Source organism: Leptodactylus fuscus, chromosome 3 (assembly GCF_031893055.1).
Source record: "Leptodactylus fuscus isolate aLepFus1 chromosome 3, aLepFus1.hap2, whole genome shotgun sequence".
Taxonomy (NCBI): Eukaryota; Metazoa; Chordata; class Amphibia; order Anura; family Leptodactylidae; genus Leptodactylus; species Leptodactylus fuscus.
In genome coordinates, this window is record NC_134267.1 from 111,773,286 (window position 1) to 111,794,172 (window position 20,887).

Sequence of the window (20,887 nt, forward strand, 5' to 3'; positions counted from 1 at the left end):
GGAAAGGGTTGTGGGCATGCTTTGTGCATATGCCAACTAAGGACATAAGAAACCTTGGTTAAAACAAGACTTTGGAGGGGCCACACGGTGGCTCAGTGGTTAGCACTGCAGCCTTGCAGTGCTGGAGTCCTGGTGTTCTAATCCCACCAAGGGCAAAAAACCATTTGCAAGGAGTTTGTATGTTCTCCCCGTGTTTGCATGGATTTCCATCCCATATTCCAAAGACATACTGATAGGGAAAAATTTAAATTGTGAGCTCTATGTGGGGCTCACAATCTACAATTAATACACACAAAAAAAAAGACTTTGGGAAGTTTTGTAGGCATGCTTTTTAAAGGGCTGATTATCTGTACAAAACAGAAAGTATCACACTATGATGATAGCTCAGTGACCATTGTATAAACTACATTTTTCCACAAAACTTTTTTTAACATAGATAATATCATAAATAGAGATCAGCGAGTAGTATTCGATCGAGTAGGTATTCAAAATACTCGTACTCGATCGAGTACCACTCGCTATTCGAATGGAAAAATTTGATGCAGAACCAGTGTTGATTGGCCGAATGCTATACAGTTGGCCAATCAACGCTGGTTCTTCTCCTACCTTTAGAAGTCTTCTCTGTGCAGCTTCCCCGCGGCGTCTTCCGGCTCTGAATTCACTCTGCCAGGCATCGGGCCTGGGCAGAGCCAACTGTGCATGCCCACACTACAAGAGATTGGCCGCTTTGACTGTAAGTGGCCATATTCTTGTAGTGCGGGCATGCGCAGTTGGCTCTGCCCAGGCCCAATGCCTGGCAGAGTGAATTCAGAGCCGGAAGACGCCGCGGGGACGTTGCACAGAGAAGACTTATCGGAAAATCCAGCCCGACCCTCACTCGTGGACTTGGTAAGTTCAATTTGATCGAATGTTGCCTACCCCTGAAGCGATCATTTTTCCTACATAGAGTATAATAGGATTCGATATTCAATTCGAGTAGTCGACTATTTCGGGGCTACTCAAAAGTAATATCGAATATCGAGTATTTAACTACTCGCTCATCTCTAATCATAAAACATGACTGATATTTTCTTGAAAAATATCTTTGTTATAAAAGTTATCTTATATTTTATAAATATTATATAATGTTTTCTTTTTGCACTTTTGCACAAACGTCAGCCAATAGACTACTCCATTTGTAATTGAATTGGAATTTTTAAAATATTGACCTTTAAGAACTCTTCAAGCTTGTAAACTATTTAAAGAACACAGCCATTGATAACATGGCATCAGCATATAAATGGTTCAAAGACAGTAGTCTAGAAAGCACCCTTCCCATCTAACAGCAGTTTTCATGGTTCATAGAGTTAAAATGAAAAAGGCAGACAGTGTGTATCGTACAGTAATGGAGTTGCTGGTGTACATGAGAACAGGGAAAATAAATCATTTGCTTCAGCCAATTGTAATTTTGTTTTAGGAAGACTTTTTTCTTCTAGTGACTGAAATGAAAAATAACTAGAAGACACTTTTTCAAGTCTTTGACTGCAGCTGCTGGCAAATAACAGCAAAAGGAACCGTCAGTATGTCTGCTCATCTCATTAATCCTCCCCAAGCTTTAGATTGTATGATGGATATGTAAATGTTTGCATATAAAATCCAACCATAAAAAGGAATGCGATACAGAAAAATGTGCCATTAGCTGATTTTAGTTTGGAGACATATTTTCTTAATGTTCTCCATGGAACACTGAACGAAAATTTGTGATTCCATAAACTGCTCCGTAAAATTTAGGAAAAATGAAACATTCTATCAAAGAAGAGATACAAGTCTTTAAATCTAAAATAATTTCATTTGCGGCTATTACTATTATAGTGATCTGCTTGTATCTGCTACAGAGGAACCTGACACAAATGATAAATGTATTGGAAGTGCTGTATGTCTAGAATTCCCCTTTTTGCCAACCAATGTGAGGTAATCTATGATTAGATTCTATGAGCAATTTGCTATATGATCTGTTAACAGTGTGCAGTTTTTCATGTCTGTAGACTTTCTTGAGCCATAATGGTTTGTCCACAGACTAATTACACAAAATGTCAATCAGAAAATGAAGACCAACCCTACAACTGAAAAGAACTAGCAGAAGTCAATAGTCAACACATTTTATCAGTCTAATTTAAAGGGGCTCTATCATTAGGAAAAGTCATTTTTAACTAAGCACATACTTGCATAGCCTTTAGAAAGGCTATTCCACACATACCTTTAGTATGTTAAATTCCTCAGTTATTTTTGAATGAGCCCACTTTTATTCAAATGCTAATTAGCCACCCGGCAGTCTCAGCGAGCACTCTCTGTTGTGTATGAGAGCCGAGAGGCTGTTTCTGCTGCTGATGACTCATCAGCCTCCCTGCTCTCACGCACATACATAGCAGAGAGAGAGAGAGAGAGTGATCGCTGAGACTTACTGTGCACACTGGAGGCTAATCAGCATATGAATAAAAATGGGCTCATTCAAAAATGACTGAGGAAATTAACATACAAAAGGTAGGTGTGGAATAGCCTTTTTAAAAGCTATGCAAGTATGTTCTTAGTTAAAAATGACTTTTCCTAATGATAGAGCCCCTTTAAGAGTTACTCTATTTCAGATGCACCAAATAGAGTTTACTCTATTTTATTTATAATAAAAACTATACAATTATACGGTATATATTCTACTTTGATTTCTCTTTTCTGTCCTGTCTTTCTTTCACTGAATTACATATAAAAAGTGACTTAGAACAAGTGGCTGGGGTGTAAATCAGCAGGTCAGTCTGATGACCACATGACTAGCCTGGGGAACGTTCAGCGGCTGAATTAACTTAATGATGCACCCTGTCATTCACTTTATGTTAGTATGCCCTGTACTACAGGCATAGCAAAAACAAACATTGGTGAAGAGGGGCTTTAAGTGGAAACATTCATTTTACAGTTTGGCATAATCAATATTGAATAGACTTTAACTGATCTCCAATTTGGTTAAAGATTACAATTGTTTAAGACCAATTCAGCACCATATCGCAAAATCTTTGAACAGCTGTCATCTAACATCCCACACTGGGTGGTCACACATACACATAGACACCAAAAGAGTAGTTAGCATGCCATTTTGTCATAATTTGTCACAATATTATGTGGTGTTCAGAAAGTGTATTTAACTTATGACACACAACTGGACACATCATATAATTCCCAAAGTATAAGCCATTAATGTAGTTTATTACTAAGTTGATAAAACCATGTAAGTATTAATACAATATTTGAAGAATATCTTACGAGATAATAGAAACCAATGCAGTAAAAATCATTATATGATCCAAGTACAAAGTAAAAAACGAATCAATATCCCACTGCAATTATTAATCAGAGCCTCCAAAAGTAGATAGAAAAAAGGATGCCAAAGATGCATTAAATGCATCTGCAAGTAAAGTGCATGGTGTCTGCTGCCAGATTATACAGCTGTGAAAGCAACTAATGTTCCAGTAATTGTCTCCACACCAAAAACTCAGAATAAGTGCAATATATCAGGGTGCAGTAGGGGACAAGTGCTTCCGACCCTCCCTCTGGAATAGGCAGCTTGATTCATAATTTGGTTTTTGCACTCCATTGGGATTCTTTCAATTATTCCAATGCCTTAATGTAGATGTTCAGGACTTTTTTAAACAGTGTATATATTGTCAGTGGCAATATAGATTTTGTAGCTGCACCTCACTATATGTGCTTTGGACTCTGTTTCTTCTTGTTTTTAACTCAGTAATTCAATAAAGCAAGATTGAAAGGAAAATTTCACTGCACAAATGATCAAATCAGAATCTTAGAAAATCCACCATTGGGAAACTTTAGTCTCCAGAGGACTAAATTCAGAGGTGGAATTTTTTAGATTTATGAAATTGGATTAAAGCAAATTGTTTGTGGTGGGCTTTCCTTTATAGCATATTGTTAAACAATAGACCAATAGTTCTGGTGCATCTTATGTCAATGCATCTGTGTTTTGAGGATGTAACCATAGGAGATGCACTTCCCAACAATGAAACCACTTGTGAGATTAGTCTCTGTGGTAGATCCTGTTAAGATCCTCAAACTTTTCAAGTTCCACACATGATCTTTTTCAACAAATTGTGAGATATTACTGGTCTTTAAGACCAGGGTCACCAGTCCCTTGGTTTTACAACCGTTAGTACAGAAGATATGTAGAGGGATCACAGTGAAACCACTGCACAGATACACCAGGGGACGCGCGTCTGAAAGCCACAAGTCCGATTATATGGTAAACCACAATTGTTTTATTGACAACGAATTTTGTAGTTAATCGCTTAGTTGTAGGATTAGGATCCTAAGCCTACTATCAAAAGAAACAGGATCTGAGGAAGGAGTCACATTTTTTGCAAAAGAGGAATAACTCTGAAACACGTTATCAGTAAAACAATTGTTTTTTTACCATATAATCGGACTTGTGGCTTTGAGGCGCACATCCCCTGATGTATCTGTGCAGTGGTTTCACTCTGATCCCTCTACCTATGTCAATGCATAAAATACTTAAGAATGGTACACAAAGCGGCCCCAATGTTCTTACATTTCATCTGCATATCATCTGAATCTGAAGCTGGTCCAGAGTATCCTTACAGGGTTAAAGACGGAATCAGTGTGTCTTACTACACAGACACACTAATGAGACTTGAGAGAGTCATTATCATTCAAGTGTTAGACCTTGATATGAGTATTTTATGTTCATAAATTACTAGCAGGAGGACCCGGCTTCGCACAGGTATATTACATTTTATGTTTGTGTAGTGGCCCCATAAGAATTGTCCAATTTTGCACTGGTGTATTTTGTACGTTGTTTGTGTGTATGTCCATAAGCGTCATGTGATTATGTGTATCTCATTTTGGATATCAGTGAAAAGGCTGTGATAAGTTGTTATGGATACCTGGATTAAAGCTGTATCTAATCCTTCCCTGTGTAGTACTGTGTTTAGATGCAAGTATCTAATCCTTGTTGGTGTGGTACTGTGTGCAGATGCACATATCTAATCCTCCGGCGTGTGGTACTGTGTGCAGATGCGCTTATCTAATCCTCCCCCATGTGGTATTGTGTGAAGAGGCGCATATCGAAATCTCCGGCAAGAGAAATTGTGTGCAGACGTGTGTATCTAATCTTACGGCATGTGGTACTGTGTGCAAACGCGCGTATCTAATCCTCTGGCATGTGATACTGTGTGCTGAGATGCGTATGTAATTCTCTGGCGTGTGGTATTGTGTGCAGAGGCATGTATCTAATCCTGCCCCATGTGGTACTGTGTGCAGACGCAGGTATCTAATCCTTACCTGTGTGGTATTGTGTGCAATGGCGCGTATCTAATCCTCCGGCATGTGGTATTGTGTGGAGAGGCGCATATCTAATCCTCTGGCATGTGGTACTGTGTGCAGAGGCACATATCTAATCCTTCCCCGTGTGGTATTGTGTGCATTGGCGTGTATCTAATCCTCCAGTGTGTGGTATTGTGTGAAGACTCATGTATCTAACCCTCTGGGGTAGAACTGTGTGCAGATGTGCGTATCTAATCCTCCTCTGTGTGGTACTGTGTGCTGAGACGAATATCTAATTCTCTGACGTGTGGTGCTGTGTGCAGAAGGATTGTGTCTAATCCTTCAAAGTGTGGTACTGTGTGCAGACGCACCTATCTAATGCTCCCCTGTGTGGTATTGTGTGAAGAGCCGCGTATCTAATCTTACGGTGTGTGGAACTGTGTGTAGACACGGGTATCTAATCCTACAGCATGTGATACTGTGTGAAGACATATGTATCTAATCCTATGGCATGTACAACTGTGTGCAGATGCGCGTATCTAATCCTATGGCATGTGGTACTGTGTGCAGACGTGCTGATCTAGTCCTCTGGTGTGTGGAACTGTATGCAGATGTGCGTATTCAATCCTCTGGCATGTTATACTGTGTGCAGATGCATGTATCCAATCCCCCGGCGTATGGTACTGTGTGCAAATGCACGTATCTAATCCTCCAGCGTGTGAAACTGTGTGCAAATGTGCATTTCTAATCCTCTGGTGTGTGGAACTGTGTACAGATGTGCATATCCAATCCTCTGGTGTGTGGTACTGTGTGCAGATGCGCGTATCTAATCCTCCCGTGTTGTACTGTGTGTAGATGCGCATATCTAATCCTCTGGCGGTGGTACTATGTGAAGACATGCGTATTTAATCCTCCGGCATGTTGAACTGTGTGCAGATGTGCGTATCTAATCCAGCTATGTGTGGTATTGTGTGAAAAGGTGCGTATCTAATCCTCCCCCGTGTGGTACTTTGTGCAGACACACATATCTAATCCTTCAGCGTGTGGAACTGTGTGCAGACGGGCATATCTAACCCTCGGTCATGTGGTACTCTGTGCAGACGCATGTATCTAATCCTCCCATGTGGTATTGTGTGAAGAGGCGCGTATCTAATCCTACTGCGTTTGGAACTTTGTGTAAACATGTGTATCTAATCCTAGGGCATGTGGTACTGTCTGCACACCACGTATCTACTCCTCCCCTGTGTGGTACTGTGTGCTGAGACGCGCATCTAATTTTCTGGTTTGCGGTACTGTGTGCAGGGGCATGTATCTAATCCTGCCCCATGTGGTACTGTGTGCAGACATGTATCTAATCCTCCCCTGTGTGGTATTGTGTGAAGAGGCGCATATCTAATCCTACGGCGTGTGGAACTGTGTGTAGACGCGTGTATCTAATCCTACGGCATGTGGTACTGTGTGCAGACGTGCTTATCTTATGCTCTGGTGTGTGGAACTGTGTGCAGATGCGCTTATCCAATCCTTTGGCATGTGGTACTGTGTGCAGACACGTGTATCTAATCCTTTGGCATGTGGAACCGTGTGCAGATGCATGTATCTAACCCTTCAGTGTGTGCAACTGTGTGCAGAAGCGCGTATTTAATCCTCTGGTGTGTGGGACTGTGGGCAGACGAATGTATCTAATCCTCTGGCACGTGATACTGTGTGCGGAACTGTGTATCTAATCCTCTGATGTGTGTATACACTGTGTCCCAAATTTCTTTCTCTGGAAACATGCTCACCTTTTTTGTTTTGTGCAATAATATGATCAATATTATAGCATGCATTAGCATTTTTCCAGCTGCTTTACATTCCCATTTTGGTTTTACACACATCCAATCAAATATATAGATATATCCGCACTCCACTGATCTCCAATTTGGTAAAATATTTCAAACTGAATTGAAACCAATTGAAAGCAATAACACAACCTGCTAAATAAAGCCTTGAAAAGCTGCAATTCTCTCTTATCCATTGGATAGCCACACATAGACACTGTTATGGTCAGCAGGGTTTATTAAAAAAACAAAAACAAATGAAAACCCTATGGAGCCCTCTGGGCCACTGACTACTAACCAAACTGGTGTGAACACAGGCTAACAGTCCCTGTCACTGCCAGCTAAAATAAAGAACCAGGTGCGCTCTGTTAACATTCACAGAGGCATGCAGTCAGAGCAGCCGCACAAATAAACAAACTGGCTAGCCTGAACTCCAGGACTAGCCAGAGACCAAGTAAACCCTGTGTGTGGTAGTTCCACCCAACCACCCAGGCAACTACTGCCAAGCCCACTCCCAGTCACCCTGTCTGGGAAGTTTTGCTAGCTGACCCTACTGACTTTTACCACACACACACAAGGCAGCATGCTGCCTGACTAACTGTGGAATTGCTAGCTCAGGGGTCATTTACTAGCTAGGGCAAACTAATAATATTTCAGGCAGGAACCCAAGTACACACACACATCAATTCAGGTTTTGAATGAGATCATAGAGCGCCGGGCGTCCAGACCAGCCCCCTTATATAGGCAAGGGGCGGTCACCAGCAAATAGCCCAGCTGCTCAATCCGAGCGTCCATTGGTTGACACACGTCGCTCAACCAGTCGACCACGCCCGGGTGTTGCAAGGCAGGTTAACCCTTGCAACCCTGGATTTTGCAGAGGAACAGACAGCGACGCCCATATCATGGACGCAGTCTCTGCACAATCCTAACAGACACAAACAGCATAGTTAATTTGCCACAAAACCAAATTGTGCTGAGAAACGCTGCATGTGATGTATATACCTGTACATGTGTGATTCATAGAACAGTTAAGGGAAGACATATAGTCTCTAAAGAGAAAGCAGTTGTTGACAGAAAACCAGAAGGAATGAATGAGCATCAGACAATAATATTACTGTTACTGGTACTAGTACTAGCATTAGTATTAGTAGTAGTCAACATCATAGCAGCATTAAGTAAGCAAGATATTGATTATTATTATAGGGAATGAAGAACACGTATGAACATAGGGTAGGGCAGGTGTGCTGCCTAGGACTACACACTGAAATAAAATACAGTACATTTACATACAAGCAATTCTCACCAAACCAATTCAACACAATATTACAAGATGCTAATGAAAACCTTGAAATACCAGATTCACCTTGTTCCCCTCCCCCCCCCCACACACACACACACATCGCATAAAGGGACACACTAACTATCCTAACTTTTTGTGTTGCTTTTAGAAAAGTGGAAAAGAAGACACATCAGGACTTACTGGATACAGTAGAAAACAAGATCTGTACCATGCTGAATAGTTGGTGGACATAAATAGCAAATAAAACACCAAAGTATATGGCCATAAACTGTGTCATTTCATTTACTATATTAAAGAAAGGATTTTATAGCGATTCGGAGAGCGCTACAGTTTTTCCTTCTTCTATTATTCCATGCAGTGACTATAATTTTTCCCACTATGAACATGAGTATTGGACCAGCTGATTCTATATACTACTCCGTGAAAGCCTGGCTAGGATTTGCAGTTCCAAGAGGTAGTGTTAATTATTTCTCTAATTATACAGCATATTATCATTACAAAACACGCCATATTAAAAGTGTAGCATACTCTTCTAATTGTATTATAATGAAATAATACATCATGTTAAAGGGGTTACGCAGGACTCGGAAACATGGCTGCTTTCTTCTTCTCAGGAAGTGACATAATGTTCATTGATATAAAGAAGTATACACTCAAAGGCTTTGTCATGACCTAAAGCTATACTGAAACCAAAAAAATAAAATCAGGATCAGTTTCTTATAAAGGTATGTTCACAATATTGTTACGGTTCATTGCTGTGATCCAGCATAGCATGACAGCAACAAACATTAACAATAGTAGAGGAACAGACACAGAAGGAGCCCCCTCTGTCTGTGTCAATTCACATTGTCTATAGTGTAAAGACATGCTTTTTTCTGACATGTTTATTTACTTTTGTAAAGGAATCCATCACTTTTTCTTCTGTAAGGAAAGTAAAAAAAAAAAACATGATGGAATAAAGCTTCCAACGTGTCTTTTACAAGTGAATGCAGATGAACTCTCTACTTTGCATAATAACTTGTGAAATGATTTGCACATATCAGTGTGAAGTCTATGGCCCTTCTGGTTACAGTCCGGCTGCTACTTATCGCAGCAGGACTGTGGTAAGAGACGCTCCCTCTAATGGTACAAGGATATGGATGAGTACTGTCAGGGAGGGCGTTCCTCACAGCCCAGCTAGACTGTCAGGAATGCCCTACTGACAGTGGTCAGGGGATAATCGAACACATCAGGGAGAGTGTGTGCCTACATAGGCAGTACGGAAACTTACAAGTCATTCCTGCTCCGCTAGGGATTCTGGGTAAAAAATATGCAAATCTATTCTCCAGGATGTAACTAGTAGAACAGTGCACTCTGTATGCCGCCCTCTAGAGTCCAAAAGCAACAGATTCCCAGATTCCTTTTGGAATAGAAATACTAATTTGGCAATTCAATCCGCATCATGATAGTAGACCTTTTAACTGAGTCATGCATGATGTTAAGGATGCTGCCCTCTAGAGGGCGGCATACAGAGTGCACTGTTCTCCTAGTTACATCCTGGAGAATAGATTTGCATATTTTTTACTTCTGACAGTGAGCAGAGATTGGTAATGGCACCAATAACTCTTGCCCTGGGGCACATAATGGGAAAGCTGAAAGTGCGCTGAGTTCAGTGCACTGTTGGCTTTCTAACAGTGTATAAAACTGCATATGCCCGAGGACATGAAAGGTTCTCTTCAAGCAGTGCCTTGCCCCAATTGAGTGCAGTGACTACAGTATAATAGAAAGAGATTAAATATTTTTTCTGTGCATCATCAGTTCAATTGGAGAACACTAAATGGGTAATTTTTACTAATAAAATATCTTAACCATGTTAATACCATCAGCATTTCATAATGAACTTGTTTTATCATCTTTATTGACACCTACATGGTCTACCTATAAGTATTTGGACACCCATGCAAATGAAGATATCAGTGGTGTCATGACTTCCGCCGTTAAATATAGTCCAGGAAACAGCATTGGCATTAGAGCATTGGCATTAGTCGCATGCAAGATGCCACGAAGTGCAGAGTTGTCCGATTTCGAGAAAGGGATAATTGTGGGGTACCACAGAAATGGTCAATCCTTAAGGGACATAGCAAGTGAACTGAATTACCCAAAATCAACAGTGGCCTATATGATTACGAAGTGGAAGGTGAACGGTGATTGGCGGAATGTGCCCTGAATTGGCAGACCCTCGAAACTGGGAGATAGAGGCAGACGACTGCTGGCCAGAGAAACCGCACCCAACTGATGGCTCACATACACCAGGAGTTTCAACAGGTATCCGAGAGTATTGTGTCGATCAATATCATCTGTAAGGAAGCATCTGCTGGGGTCTACCAACTATTGTATATGAATACATGTTGTTTTTCTATTGTATAACAGGTGTCCAAATACTTATTGGTAGACAGTGTATGAATTATACTTTTTTTTAGGAATAGTGAACAAACTTTAGTAAGTAGTACTGCTGCACAGCAGGTAATTTCACTATAGCAACACTGATAGCGCAAAACAAGTCTCCTGGGCATCAATGCAAAATTTGTAATGGGGCCCCTATCTATCCATAGAATAATGATATGTTTTATGTAGCAGATGGACTTTTTAAGAATCTTTGAGGTCCAGGCCTGGTAATGACTGCTACCGCTGTATTACTACATTTCTGATGAGGGGATATCGTCACTCCATAGGGAGAGACCACCATATAGGTGTGTGGAGTCTTATTAAGCTATGAGCGCTCCACTCTACATTCCTGATAGTGCAGGAACTCCTTCTGTATGTATAAATTGTCAGGTGTGTTAACAACAGTGTCCGGTAACTTATGATTGAATTGTAAAGATTCTAATTTTCAAGATATGTTTTATATGACCCTGTGTATAGTCTAGACATTAGAGCAAAGTATTGGGAGCTCATACACTGTTCCGAGATGCTCCTAAAGATGAACTGGTTATCTAGCTATGAAAATTAGTTTATATTTTCTGCACACTAGAGCAAACTCCTTACATACTAACATTTTTAGTTATATTTCTAACATGGTTTTGCTTGGTAATGTATACTGATATACACTTGAAAAGGTTTGGCCCAATGGTAAAACTAGTTAATGGGTTAAAATCTTTTTTTCAGCAGTAAACCCAACGCGAACGCCTAAGGCAAAGTTTACTTTCATCTGACAGACAGCACATTTTTTACATCTGACTGCATTTAACTGTAGCACTCAGAATCCAATCACTAGTAGGAACTGCTCATGCAACATTTTACGATGCAGCTTATTATACACTACAGGAGAAGAGCTTTTCTCATGCTGTGATTTGAAACAAGCTCATTAGATAGTGCCACAAAAGAAATGCTGCAACCTAGAAGAACATCTTTATCAATAACACCATCTAGTTTCTTTTAATTCTAGCTCCACCGAATCATCAGCTTAGAAACATAAGATTTTACATTCTATAGTCTCTGTTCCTGGGAAAAGTATGGTATGGGTATAGCAATGACTGAAATGGCATACTATAAAAAATATAGTGCAAACAAAAACTGTATGATTATGCAGTTGGCTTCTTAAGGGATACATGGGAAGATATCAGCACGTAAGCTACAGGAAATAATAGCTTACTGTCATTCATTAGGTTTTCATTTTTTTTTATATACTGATTGTTTTAGTATATACAGTATAGACAAAATTAATTAAGGAATTTTATCAAAAAGGATGGCTGGGTAATTAAGATATTTTAATGAAAGCATTCAAAGGCTGCAATTCAACCCCCTCATAGACATTATGTGCAGGAAATTATATGGCATTGTGTGATAGCTAATGAAGTTAACTAACAGTTTAAACAAAATGTTAGTTGTTTTTTTTACATTTAATAAATGCAATTAATATCTATAATTAATTTCTATTCATAATTATTACATTGCTTTTTCAATTTTATGTCCTGACTAGCCTCTGCCCGTGACTTCGTGTTGTTGACTGATGATCCGCCTATATTCAGCAAATTGCTGCTATCGATGGTTTGCCTGCTCCGGCATTTCAGCAGCTTTCAAGCTGTACTGCTGCTGAACTTGTTCCTCACACTGTGCCTGTGATTGTTCCGGCATCTCAGCAGCTGGCTGGGATGCCATATTATGAGTGTGTTGTTGGTGTTGATAACCTACCTGCTCCAGCGTTTCAGCAGCTGTAAAGCTGGCCTGCCGCTGAACTCATTCCTCACACTGTACCTGTGATTGTTCCGGCATCTCAGCAGCTTGCTGGGACACCATCAAGTGAGTGTCTTGTTGGTGTCGATGATCCGCCTGCTCCAGCATTTCGGCTGCGTCAAGAGCTGGTTGACGCCTAGCTTGCTCAATCCTCCTGAGATCCACTTGAGGAGAAGTCAATTAACTTCTGGCTACCTTCATAGCTCTTGTTGTTTTAGAATTTTGTGACAAATTAGATTTTCTTGTTCCCGGCATGTTTAAAATTGTCAAACTGCCAATTGGAATTAAAGGGGTTTTCCCATCTAAGTGTATTAGCACCTGGAGCAGATCAGATAATATGCAGATGCTTGCACACAGAGCAGGCTTGATCAGCAAACTCCAATTAGCTGATAGTCCTGCTGGTAAGAGCAGTTTAATATAGTATATGAACATAAATTCATAACAGTCGTGAAGCAATGATATTTACCGGGATAAAAAGTAGCCTATGTGTTAATCATGGTTACAAACTATGCGACAAATTTCATCCAAATCCGTTCAGTTGTTTTTGCGTGATAAAATAACAAACACACAAACATCCAAACGTTCACATTTATAATGTTAGTAGGATTAGCTGACTTCTGTTCATGTTAGGATGTTAAAGTATTCAGCAAGTATGGTTTAAAAGAAAGAATACTCAAAATTTTTCATGAAAAATGCCACATTAATCTATGTCAAATTTCATTTATTTAGTTTTATTACACTTTGAGCTACATTTATACTTTCTCTTTGGGTGAAATACTGTAATTATTAATTTTGACAAATCTTGCAATTCCACTGAACCTTTTTACAAAATTCTCCACTAAAAATACAGGGCATAATACTGCCAGGCGTTCTAAAAGGAATGCCATTAAACTGGTAAAAATACAGATGATAACTCTTCTTTATATATATATATATAAAAGATATATTACTTGCTAGCTGTCAAATATGTTGATCTTTAAAGAAGGCTTTCCATACTTGCAACTTCATGTGATATTTTTACTGTTTGTCCTTTGCACACATTAAAATAAAACATTATATTGCAATCAAGGTCACAATGACAATGATATTTAGCTCCATGGAAACAACAGAGAACAACTTCAAATTTATGACCTACAGCATGAATTTAGTGGCATGTCATTGTCATTATTTTTGACACGCTTAAATGAAATCACCTGTAAGATCAGTTGATATGGTTATAGAGTCATTTTTAGAAATCAAGTAATGCTACACAATCTAGTTCTTAAACAACTATCAATCAACAGGAAATTCTTATTTTTTTTTAATAATACATGTGTTTTTTATGGTAGTAATACTATGGAAAAAAAAATGTAAAAGAAAATAGATATACATTGTTATACTATCACTGACGATTAAAGTTTACATTTCTTAAAACACTTTCAAGGTATTATTTTTTGGCATAATAAGTGGAGTGCACATGGATAATATAGGAGAATTGATCAGTGGTACCAATGTGCCCACACTGATCTGATTTGGTTAATAATTTCAATTCTTCTTTACACCAATTCAACACATTGTCACAGTATGCTAACAAAACCATTGAAAGGCTGCCATTCACCCTCATACCCCCACTGGCTAGCTGCACGTAGGTACAAATAGAGTATTTGGAATATCATATATTATGTACATATATTGATCTGTTCAGCTAAGTTGATGGGTAAGATAGGACACATTTGTAATGGCCACATGACCATGACTTAGATAAGATTTGTTTAGTGCGAAATTCCTTAAGTATCAGAAATGTATTTAACTCCTAATAGTACAGCAAATGTCAGGTATATAAATAAGGTGGCTGCTCAGGAGAGATCCACCACTAATACCCATGATCATCACCCACATTAATTGCGGGCATTTAGGCCCCTGGTTTTTCAATCAAAGCCACCACCTGAAATGGGATTCGGGGTCATCAATCTGTTGCCATGACAGTCAAGAACCTATTAAAGGCTTCTAGGCTTGTCTCTGTATAACTTCAATTATATGCTTCGTGCCAGTATTTTGCAAAGCATTACAATGCATTAGCATCTGTACTGGGTCCAGGGGGCTCCCCAGGACAGAGCTGGCCCTTTTAATCAGCTTCTCAAGTCTATTTCTGTCTCTGGCTGGTATGCTGCTCTACCAGCAGGACACTCCAAAGATTATGGCTGGTACCATTCCACAAAATCCAAGTTTAAGTCTCTGCACTCCCTGTTGTCTCAGTCTGTGATGAGGCTTACTATTGCTGAATCATCAGAGTACTTTTGTAAGTAGCAGCTAGTTGAGTTGCACCTAAAGTCAATAGTGTACAGTGTAAAGAGGAAAGGGTTAATAACTGTACCTTGTGGTGCCGCTGTAGTACAGATCACAGTGTTAGACACACAACCCCAAGCTCTGACATACTGAGGTCGATTTGTGAGGTAGTCTAGGATTCAGTTGGACAGGTAAGGGTTGACTCCAACAAGGTCCAGCTTGTCCCTTAGTAGCCTTAGCTGTATGGTGTTTAAAGCACTGGAGAAATCAAAGAACATTATTCTCACAGTGTTCCCTGGTTTCTTCAGGTGAGACAGAGTTCTGTGAAGAAAGTGGATGATGGCATCATCCACCCGAATGCCAGGATGGGGGTCCATAGCAGAGCTCACTAGAGGTCAGAGATGTGTCAGGACCAGTCTCTCTAGGACAGTGGTTCTTAAACTTGTTTGAGGTACCGAACTCACCAGTTTCATATGCACATTCACCGAACCCATCTTTAGTGATAAATCAAACATGATTTTTTTTCCAAATTCAAGACATAGATATATGTTTTTTTACTGGTACACAAAATGAACCATGCATAGGGCCTAGGGTTCGATCGAACCCCGGTTAAGAAACACTGCTCTAGGACCTTCACCATGTGGGATGTCAGTGCTACCAGTCTGTAGCCATTGAGGTCCACCGGATGAGTTGTCTTTGGAACTGATACCACACAATAAGTTTTCCACAGTTGTGGTACCACTCCCAGCTTCAGGCTTATATTGCACATGTGTGTAATAACACCACACAGCTAGTCTCTCACTTTAAGAACTCTTGCGTTTATCTCATCGGATCCTCCATCCTTGTCTGCTTTAATCCTTCTGATTTACTTACATACTTGAGACTCTGTAAAGATCAGAATGTAGCCAGATGGTTGTCGAGTGCTTGATAAAATAGTTTGAATCGCTACGATCGCTATGACTAAGAGATATACACACCTCGAAACACGTCAGCGACTTTTCATCGTAATGTAGGTCTCATGTTTGTTGCGTTTTCATGTTTTTTGTCATCATAAATGTTTAATCCATTGTTCTCTGGTGAATGTGCCATGCTTTTATCCGAGCTTAATTAAAAGCTAAGTTTTATTTATTGGTGCTGGATCGTGGTTTTTTTTCTATTTTTGCACCTTGCCCTGTTCCGAAGGGCTGATCGTGCATCGAATTATTGACAAGTTAGCAATATTGGCTGTGGACTGGGTGTGCACCCTTCTTTTTTACTTATAAAATAGTTTGATTTGAAGTAGCTGCAGGTGGAGGTGGGGCCATGGGTTGGGCGGTTATAGACATTTACAAAGTCAAAACATATATCCAGTTCACCCTATATCTTGAATATCCTCCTGGGAAGCACAGAAACAAATAGAGACTCCAACCAGCTGATACCGATAAAGACAGAAAGATCCAGCGTCGACCAGGTGAAGTAATTAAAAAGTAACTTTTATTTTCCTTCCATAAAACGATTACATGAATATAATGCAGAGTAGGTTAAAGATATTACAGCATCATGTGGCTATGCGTTTCGGAACATACACCGTTCCTTCCTCATGGCACGATTAAAGACATGCTGGGGTGGGAGGAGCAGAGGTGTGATCAAATCTTTTGAAGAATAGATTTAGTTGATTATTCCACTTTGTGTCTCCTTCTGCCTGGGTGACGGGCTGTCTGTGACTGGATATTGCACTAAGACTATTCATACTTTACTGACACTTTCCTGTGCCATTTTCTGATACATCCTTCTCCTGTAACTGGCTTTCCCCTCCCTAATCTGTCACCTCAACTCCTTTTTCACATCCCCCAGGCATTCTTTATCTTCAGCCATAAAGGCTCTCTTTTTATCTTTGAGAAAAGCTTTTATATCAGTTAAACCATGGTTTGTTGTTAGAAAAACACTTCACCACTTTTGTGGGTACCATGTTGTCTACACAAAATTTAATGAAGTCCGTTATGCAGTGTGTAAGCCCCCAATGTCATTCAGATGGGAATCCTGCAGCACTTCCCATGCAATTGTGTCAAAACAATCTCTCAGAGCCTCGTCACATTCCTCTGACCATATCCTCACTGTATGAGTAACAGCTGATTCTCTACATTCAAGTGGCTTGTACACAGGTCTCAGGTATACCACCTTATGATCTGACCTACCCAGGGGCGGTAGCACTGAAGATTTATGTGCCTCCCTTACAAGAACAAGTCCAGTGTTTTATTGTCTCTTGTGTGGCAGGTACATACTGTGTGAAACTGGGCAGAGTGAATGATGATGGAGAGACATGGTTGAAATTTCCAGACACAAGAAGGAGGGCATGGGGGTGCAATGATTGCAGCTCACTCATCACGGCATGTAGCACCTCACAGGCAGTTTCAGTATTTGCTGAGGTGGGGGGACATATGAAGCTAACACAGTTAGATGAGATAATACCCTTGGTAGGCAATAAGGTCTCATGCTCACAGCTAATAGTTCAATATCCTTACTCATGAAACTCCCGATGATGGCTGGTCAGCACCACCAGTACGTCTATCTTATTCAGAATTGATCTCACATTGCCCATAATGATGTAGGGTATCACGGGTCTGTGTCCCTTTCCCTTGTTCCTCCATAGTGTACCTGCCCTGCAGCCGGTTTAGAAGTATGCAGTTCAGCTGAATTCCAAAGCTGTATCAACAACTCCCTTGTGTACACAATAGACCCCTGGCTGCAGGTATCTCCAGGCATAACAATAGACAAAAAGGATTCATTTGAGAGTACTGCAAGTTTCAAGTCCATAACAACAAGTTAATCATAGTGTAATGTTCCTTGTTTAATAAATTCATAATGTCCTAACAGCTCCTTACTTGTAATATCCTAACAGCTCCTTACTTGTAATTATGAAAAAGTTAAAGGTGTCAGGATCAGAAAATGGCAGCACAAAAATGTTTTTTTTTATTTTGCAAAGTTTTTCATTTTTTAAAAGGTATAAAAACATTACAAATACTTTATAAATTTGGTATTCACATGATCGTACTGATCCACACAATACAAGTAACATGTAATTTTTACCACATAATGAATGCCATAAAATAAACCCATATAAAATTGGTGTAAATGTGTTTTTTTTTCCAATTCCACATCATTCTGATTTTTTTTCCAGCTTCCCAGAACATTGTACAAAATATTGAATGGTGCCATTACAAAGTACAATTTGTTCCACAAACAATAAGCCATCATGTAATACTGTGGCTCTTGGAAGGTGGGAAGGAAAAACACAGATGACAAAAATGAAAATTGGATTGGTCTTTAAGGAATTAAGATTAGAGTAGGCTAGAATATTGGGTGAAACAATAAAAGCTGAAACAAAAAAAAGCTGAAATAACGAAAATAATTTTTTTGGTATAGCAATTCTTTTTTGGAAAACCACATATTTACATAACCCGGGCCTTTTAGCCCGTATTATATTTCTCATATAAAAGAAAAGCTTCAAGGAGCTGTAGGAAGTCTCCAATGCTTGGCCACTAAAGATGTTTTCAGTACATTTCTTTTCAATGATATCGCAGATGAGGTGGTTTTCTACAAACTTAGAAGGATGACTCATTGCTTATGGAAAATCCAAAACATGGAACAATATCTTATACTGGACTTACACTTGTGGCAGGGTGCTAAAAATCTTGTGATGATCCTATCAGAGAATTATTTCTTGACCCATATTCTGATCCATACTACAAAGCAACAATGTCAGTAATAGATATGAGGAGTTTTGGAGAAGCTTTCTATTTGATGGTAAGTAAACTCATCCTTCGTGGTTGGAAATGGACCAACTAGCACCAATTAGTTACATTTGGAATATTTTTTTATCAAGAATTACACCATGCTCTATAATCACAGTGGATGACCAACTTATTGCCTTCAGAGGACGTTGCAATTTCATTCAATATAGGCCCAGTAAACCAGCCAAGTATGGACTGGAAATATTCTGGATGTGTGATTTCTGCCAATTATGAGATTAATCTACTGTGGAAAAGAAGTTGGCGCTCCAGTGCAGAAAGATCTAGGTTCTCATATTGTAAAGACACTTGCTATACCATTTTACAATATTTTACTTTGTAATTTTAAAATAAACTTGTTACATGTTTAAAAAGATTAATAAGCTAGAATGCATAAAATGTTTTTTTTTTTTTTTAGGCCCATGTAATAACTTTTTTGGTGTTTTCTACAAACCATTGTAATTACAATTTTATGGATTTTTCTTACCTTACTTGGCAATTTTGAAATAAACTTGTAAAAGTTATTTATTTGAGTTCCTCCATATGATTTGCACATGGGCCTAAAAAGCCCGTATTATGTGAAAGTGTAAATTTCTAATGTCATGCATTCTAGGGTTAAACTTATATACACATCATGTTTCCCTCTTTTAGGGTCCATTCACACGGAGTAAATGCGTGCTGATTTTGTCAAAATGCACGTGTAAAAATAAGACTCCCATTGACTTCAATGTAAAAAAACACGTCAAAATACACTTAAAAAAACATGTCAAAATACACGTCAAAATACATGTGTAAAATGTCATTGAAATCAATGGGAGTCTTATACTGACTTATAGAAGGTGCTATACACTTGGTAGACTCTTGGAGTTCTAGTTATTTTTTCTTGGACCTATTTTGTCTATAATATCTCACTCTGCTGAGTACTAACATCTTATGGACTGTATATGTACATATCATTTAAATGTTACTAGGCTTGGTTATTATGCTTGGACTATAAATAAACCTGTGTTGAGGGGTTAAGTTCTGAGACAGGATCTCCTCTGTTTTCAATGCGTTGCTTTCTCCCTGGCCAGTAATTCACTCTCCCTAGGTCAGAGAGAGACATATTTGCTAATCTTAATCTGAATCCCACAGACAAAGCAATGAAGTCCCCAAGGTTTTGAGACTTGTCTAAACTCGGAAGCAACTATGTACAAACGGTTTTCTCAGAATAAACAAGTAAAAAATATTTGATATGTTAAGAATTTAAACATTTATTTTGTGTCCGTTAGGTAAGCAATTTTATTAATTATACTATAATTATTTGCATCATTACAATATCAAATGGACAAAACAAATGAGTTACAACATACCTTAAAAAATGTCATTGTAGCACCATCTTGAACTGCACCGTATTCAATTTTAGTCTGTTTAGCTAAATCGTCAGCAGAATCAATGGGGGACTCCATCCGCTCCACTGTGAGAAAGGCAGCTAAGTTGGCAGTATATGAGGAAATAATGATAAGTGTGAAAAACCACCATATTCCTCCGACTATCCTTGTAGAAAGAGCTTTGGGCATTAGCTCAGAACCTAATGGAAATCAAGGGATATACTGTTAATCTGATCTTCAAAAAAGAACTACAATAAAGAATGACATTAAAAATCATAACCATCATACGAATTTTAAAATAGTTATTTAATGCATACCATACACATTTACGGTATTATCATATAATGGAAAATGAAGAGGAATTCGCTTAATTTTCTGCCACCAGCATTTTCGCCATGGTCTGGCGACTGAATGCAGTGCATCACCATTCTGTTGCAGCATCCCGCTCCGGTTTAGGCCTGGATGAATGGGTCTTAAGCCGTGGACCCCATGGCTGAATCAGCTGTGGAATCCATGGCAGGATTGAGCAGGATGCTTCTTTTTTTCTGCTTCCTGCTGTGATCTCTGCCTCCCATTGAAAACAATGGGAGGCAGATTCCAGGCGGAATCTGCTCCAGATTTGGGAGCAAAATCCACCCCCAAATCTAAGGCAAAATCCTTTTTTGTAAACACACCCTAACAGTGTTTCACAATGTAGCACTCTATATGCTTAGTGGCTCTGCAGAACATGTGAAATTGGTTATTAGCTTAGCTTTAAGTCATCCAGTTATGTACAAGCTTCATATCCTGGAAATTTGCAAGTAAGCACAGGTGATACAGCAGAAGATGTCATATCTC

The 20,887-nt window shown here is 39.2% G+C and overlaps 1 protein-coding gene across 1 annotated transcript in view; it reads right to left on the reverse strand.

Annotated features, from left to right (window-relative positions):
- GRIK2 (glutamate ionotropic receptor kainate type subunit 2) overlaps positions 1 to 20,887 on the reverse strand; it is a 627,159-nt gene that overhangs the window by 68,885 nt on the left and 537,387 nt on the right. The window contains exon 14 of the mRNA XM_075268133.1: positions 20,033 to 20,250. Coding sequence (XP_075124234.1) covers positions 20,033 to 20,250 — 218 coding nt within the window. The remainder of the gene's footprint in view (positions 1 to 20,032; positions 20,251 to 20,887) is intronic.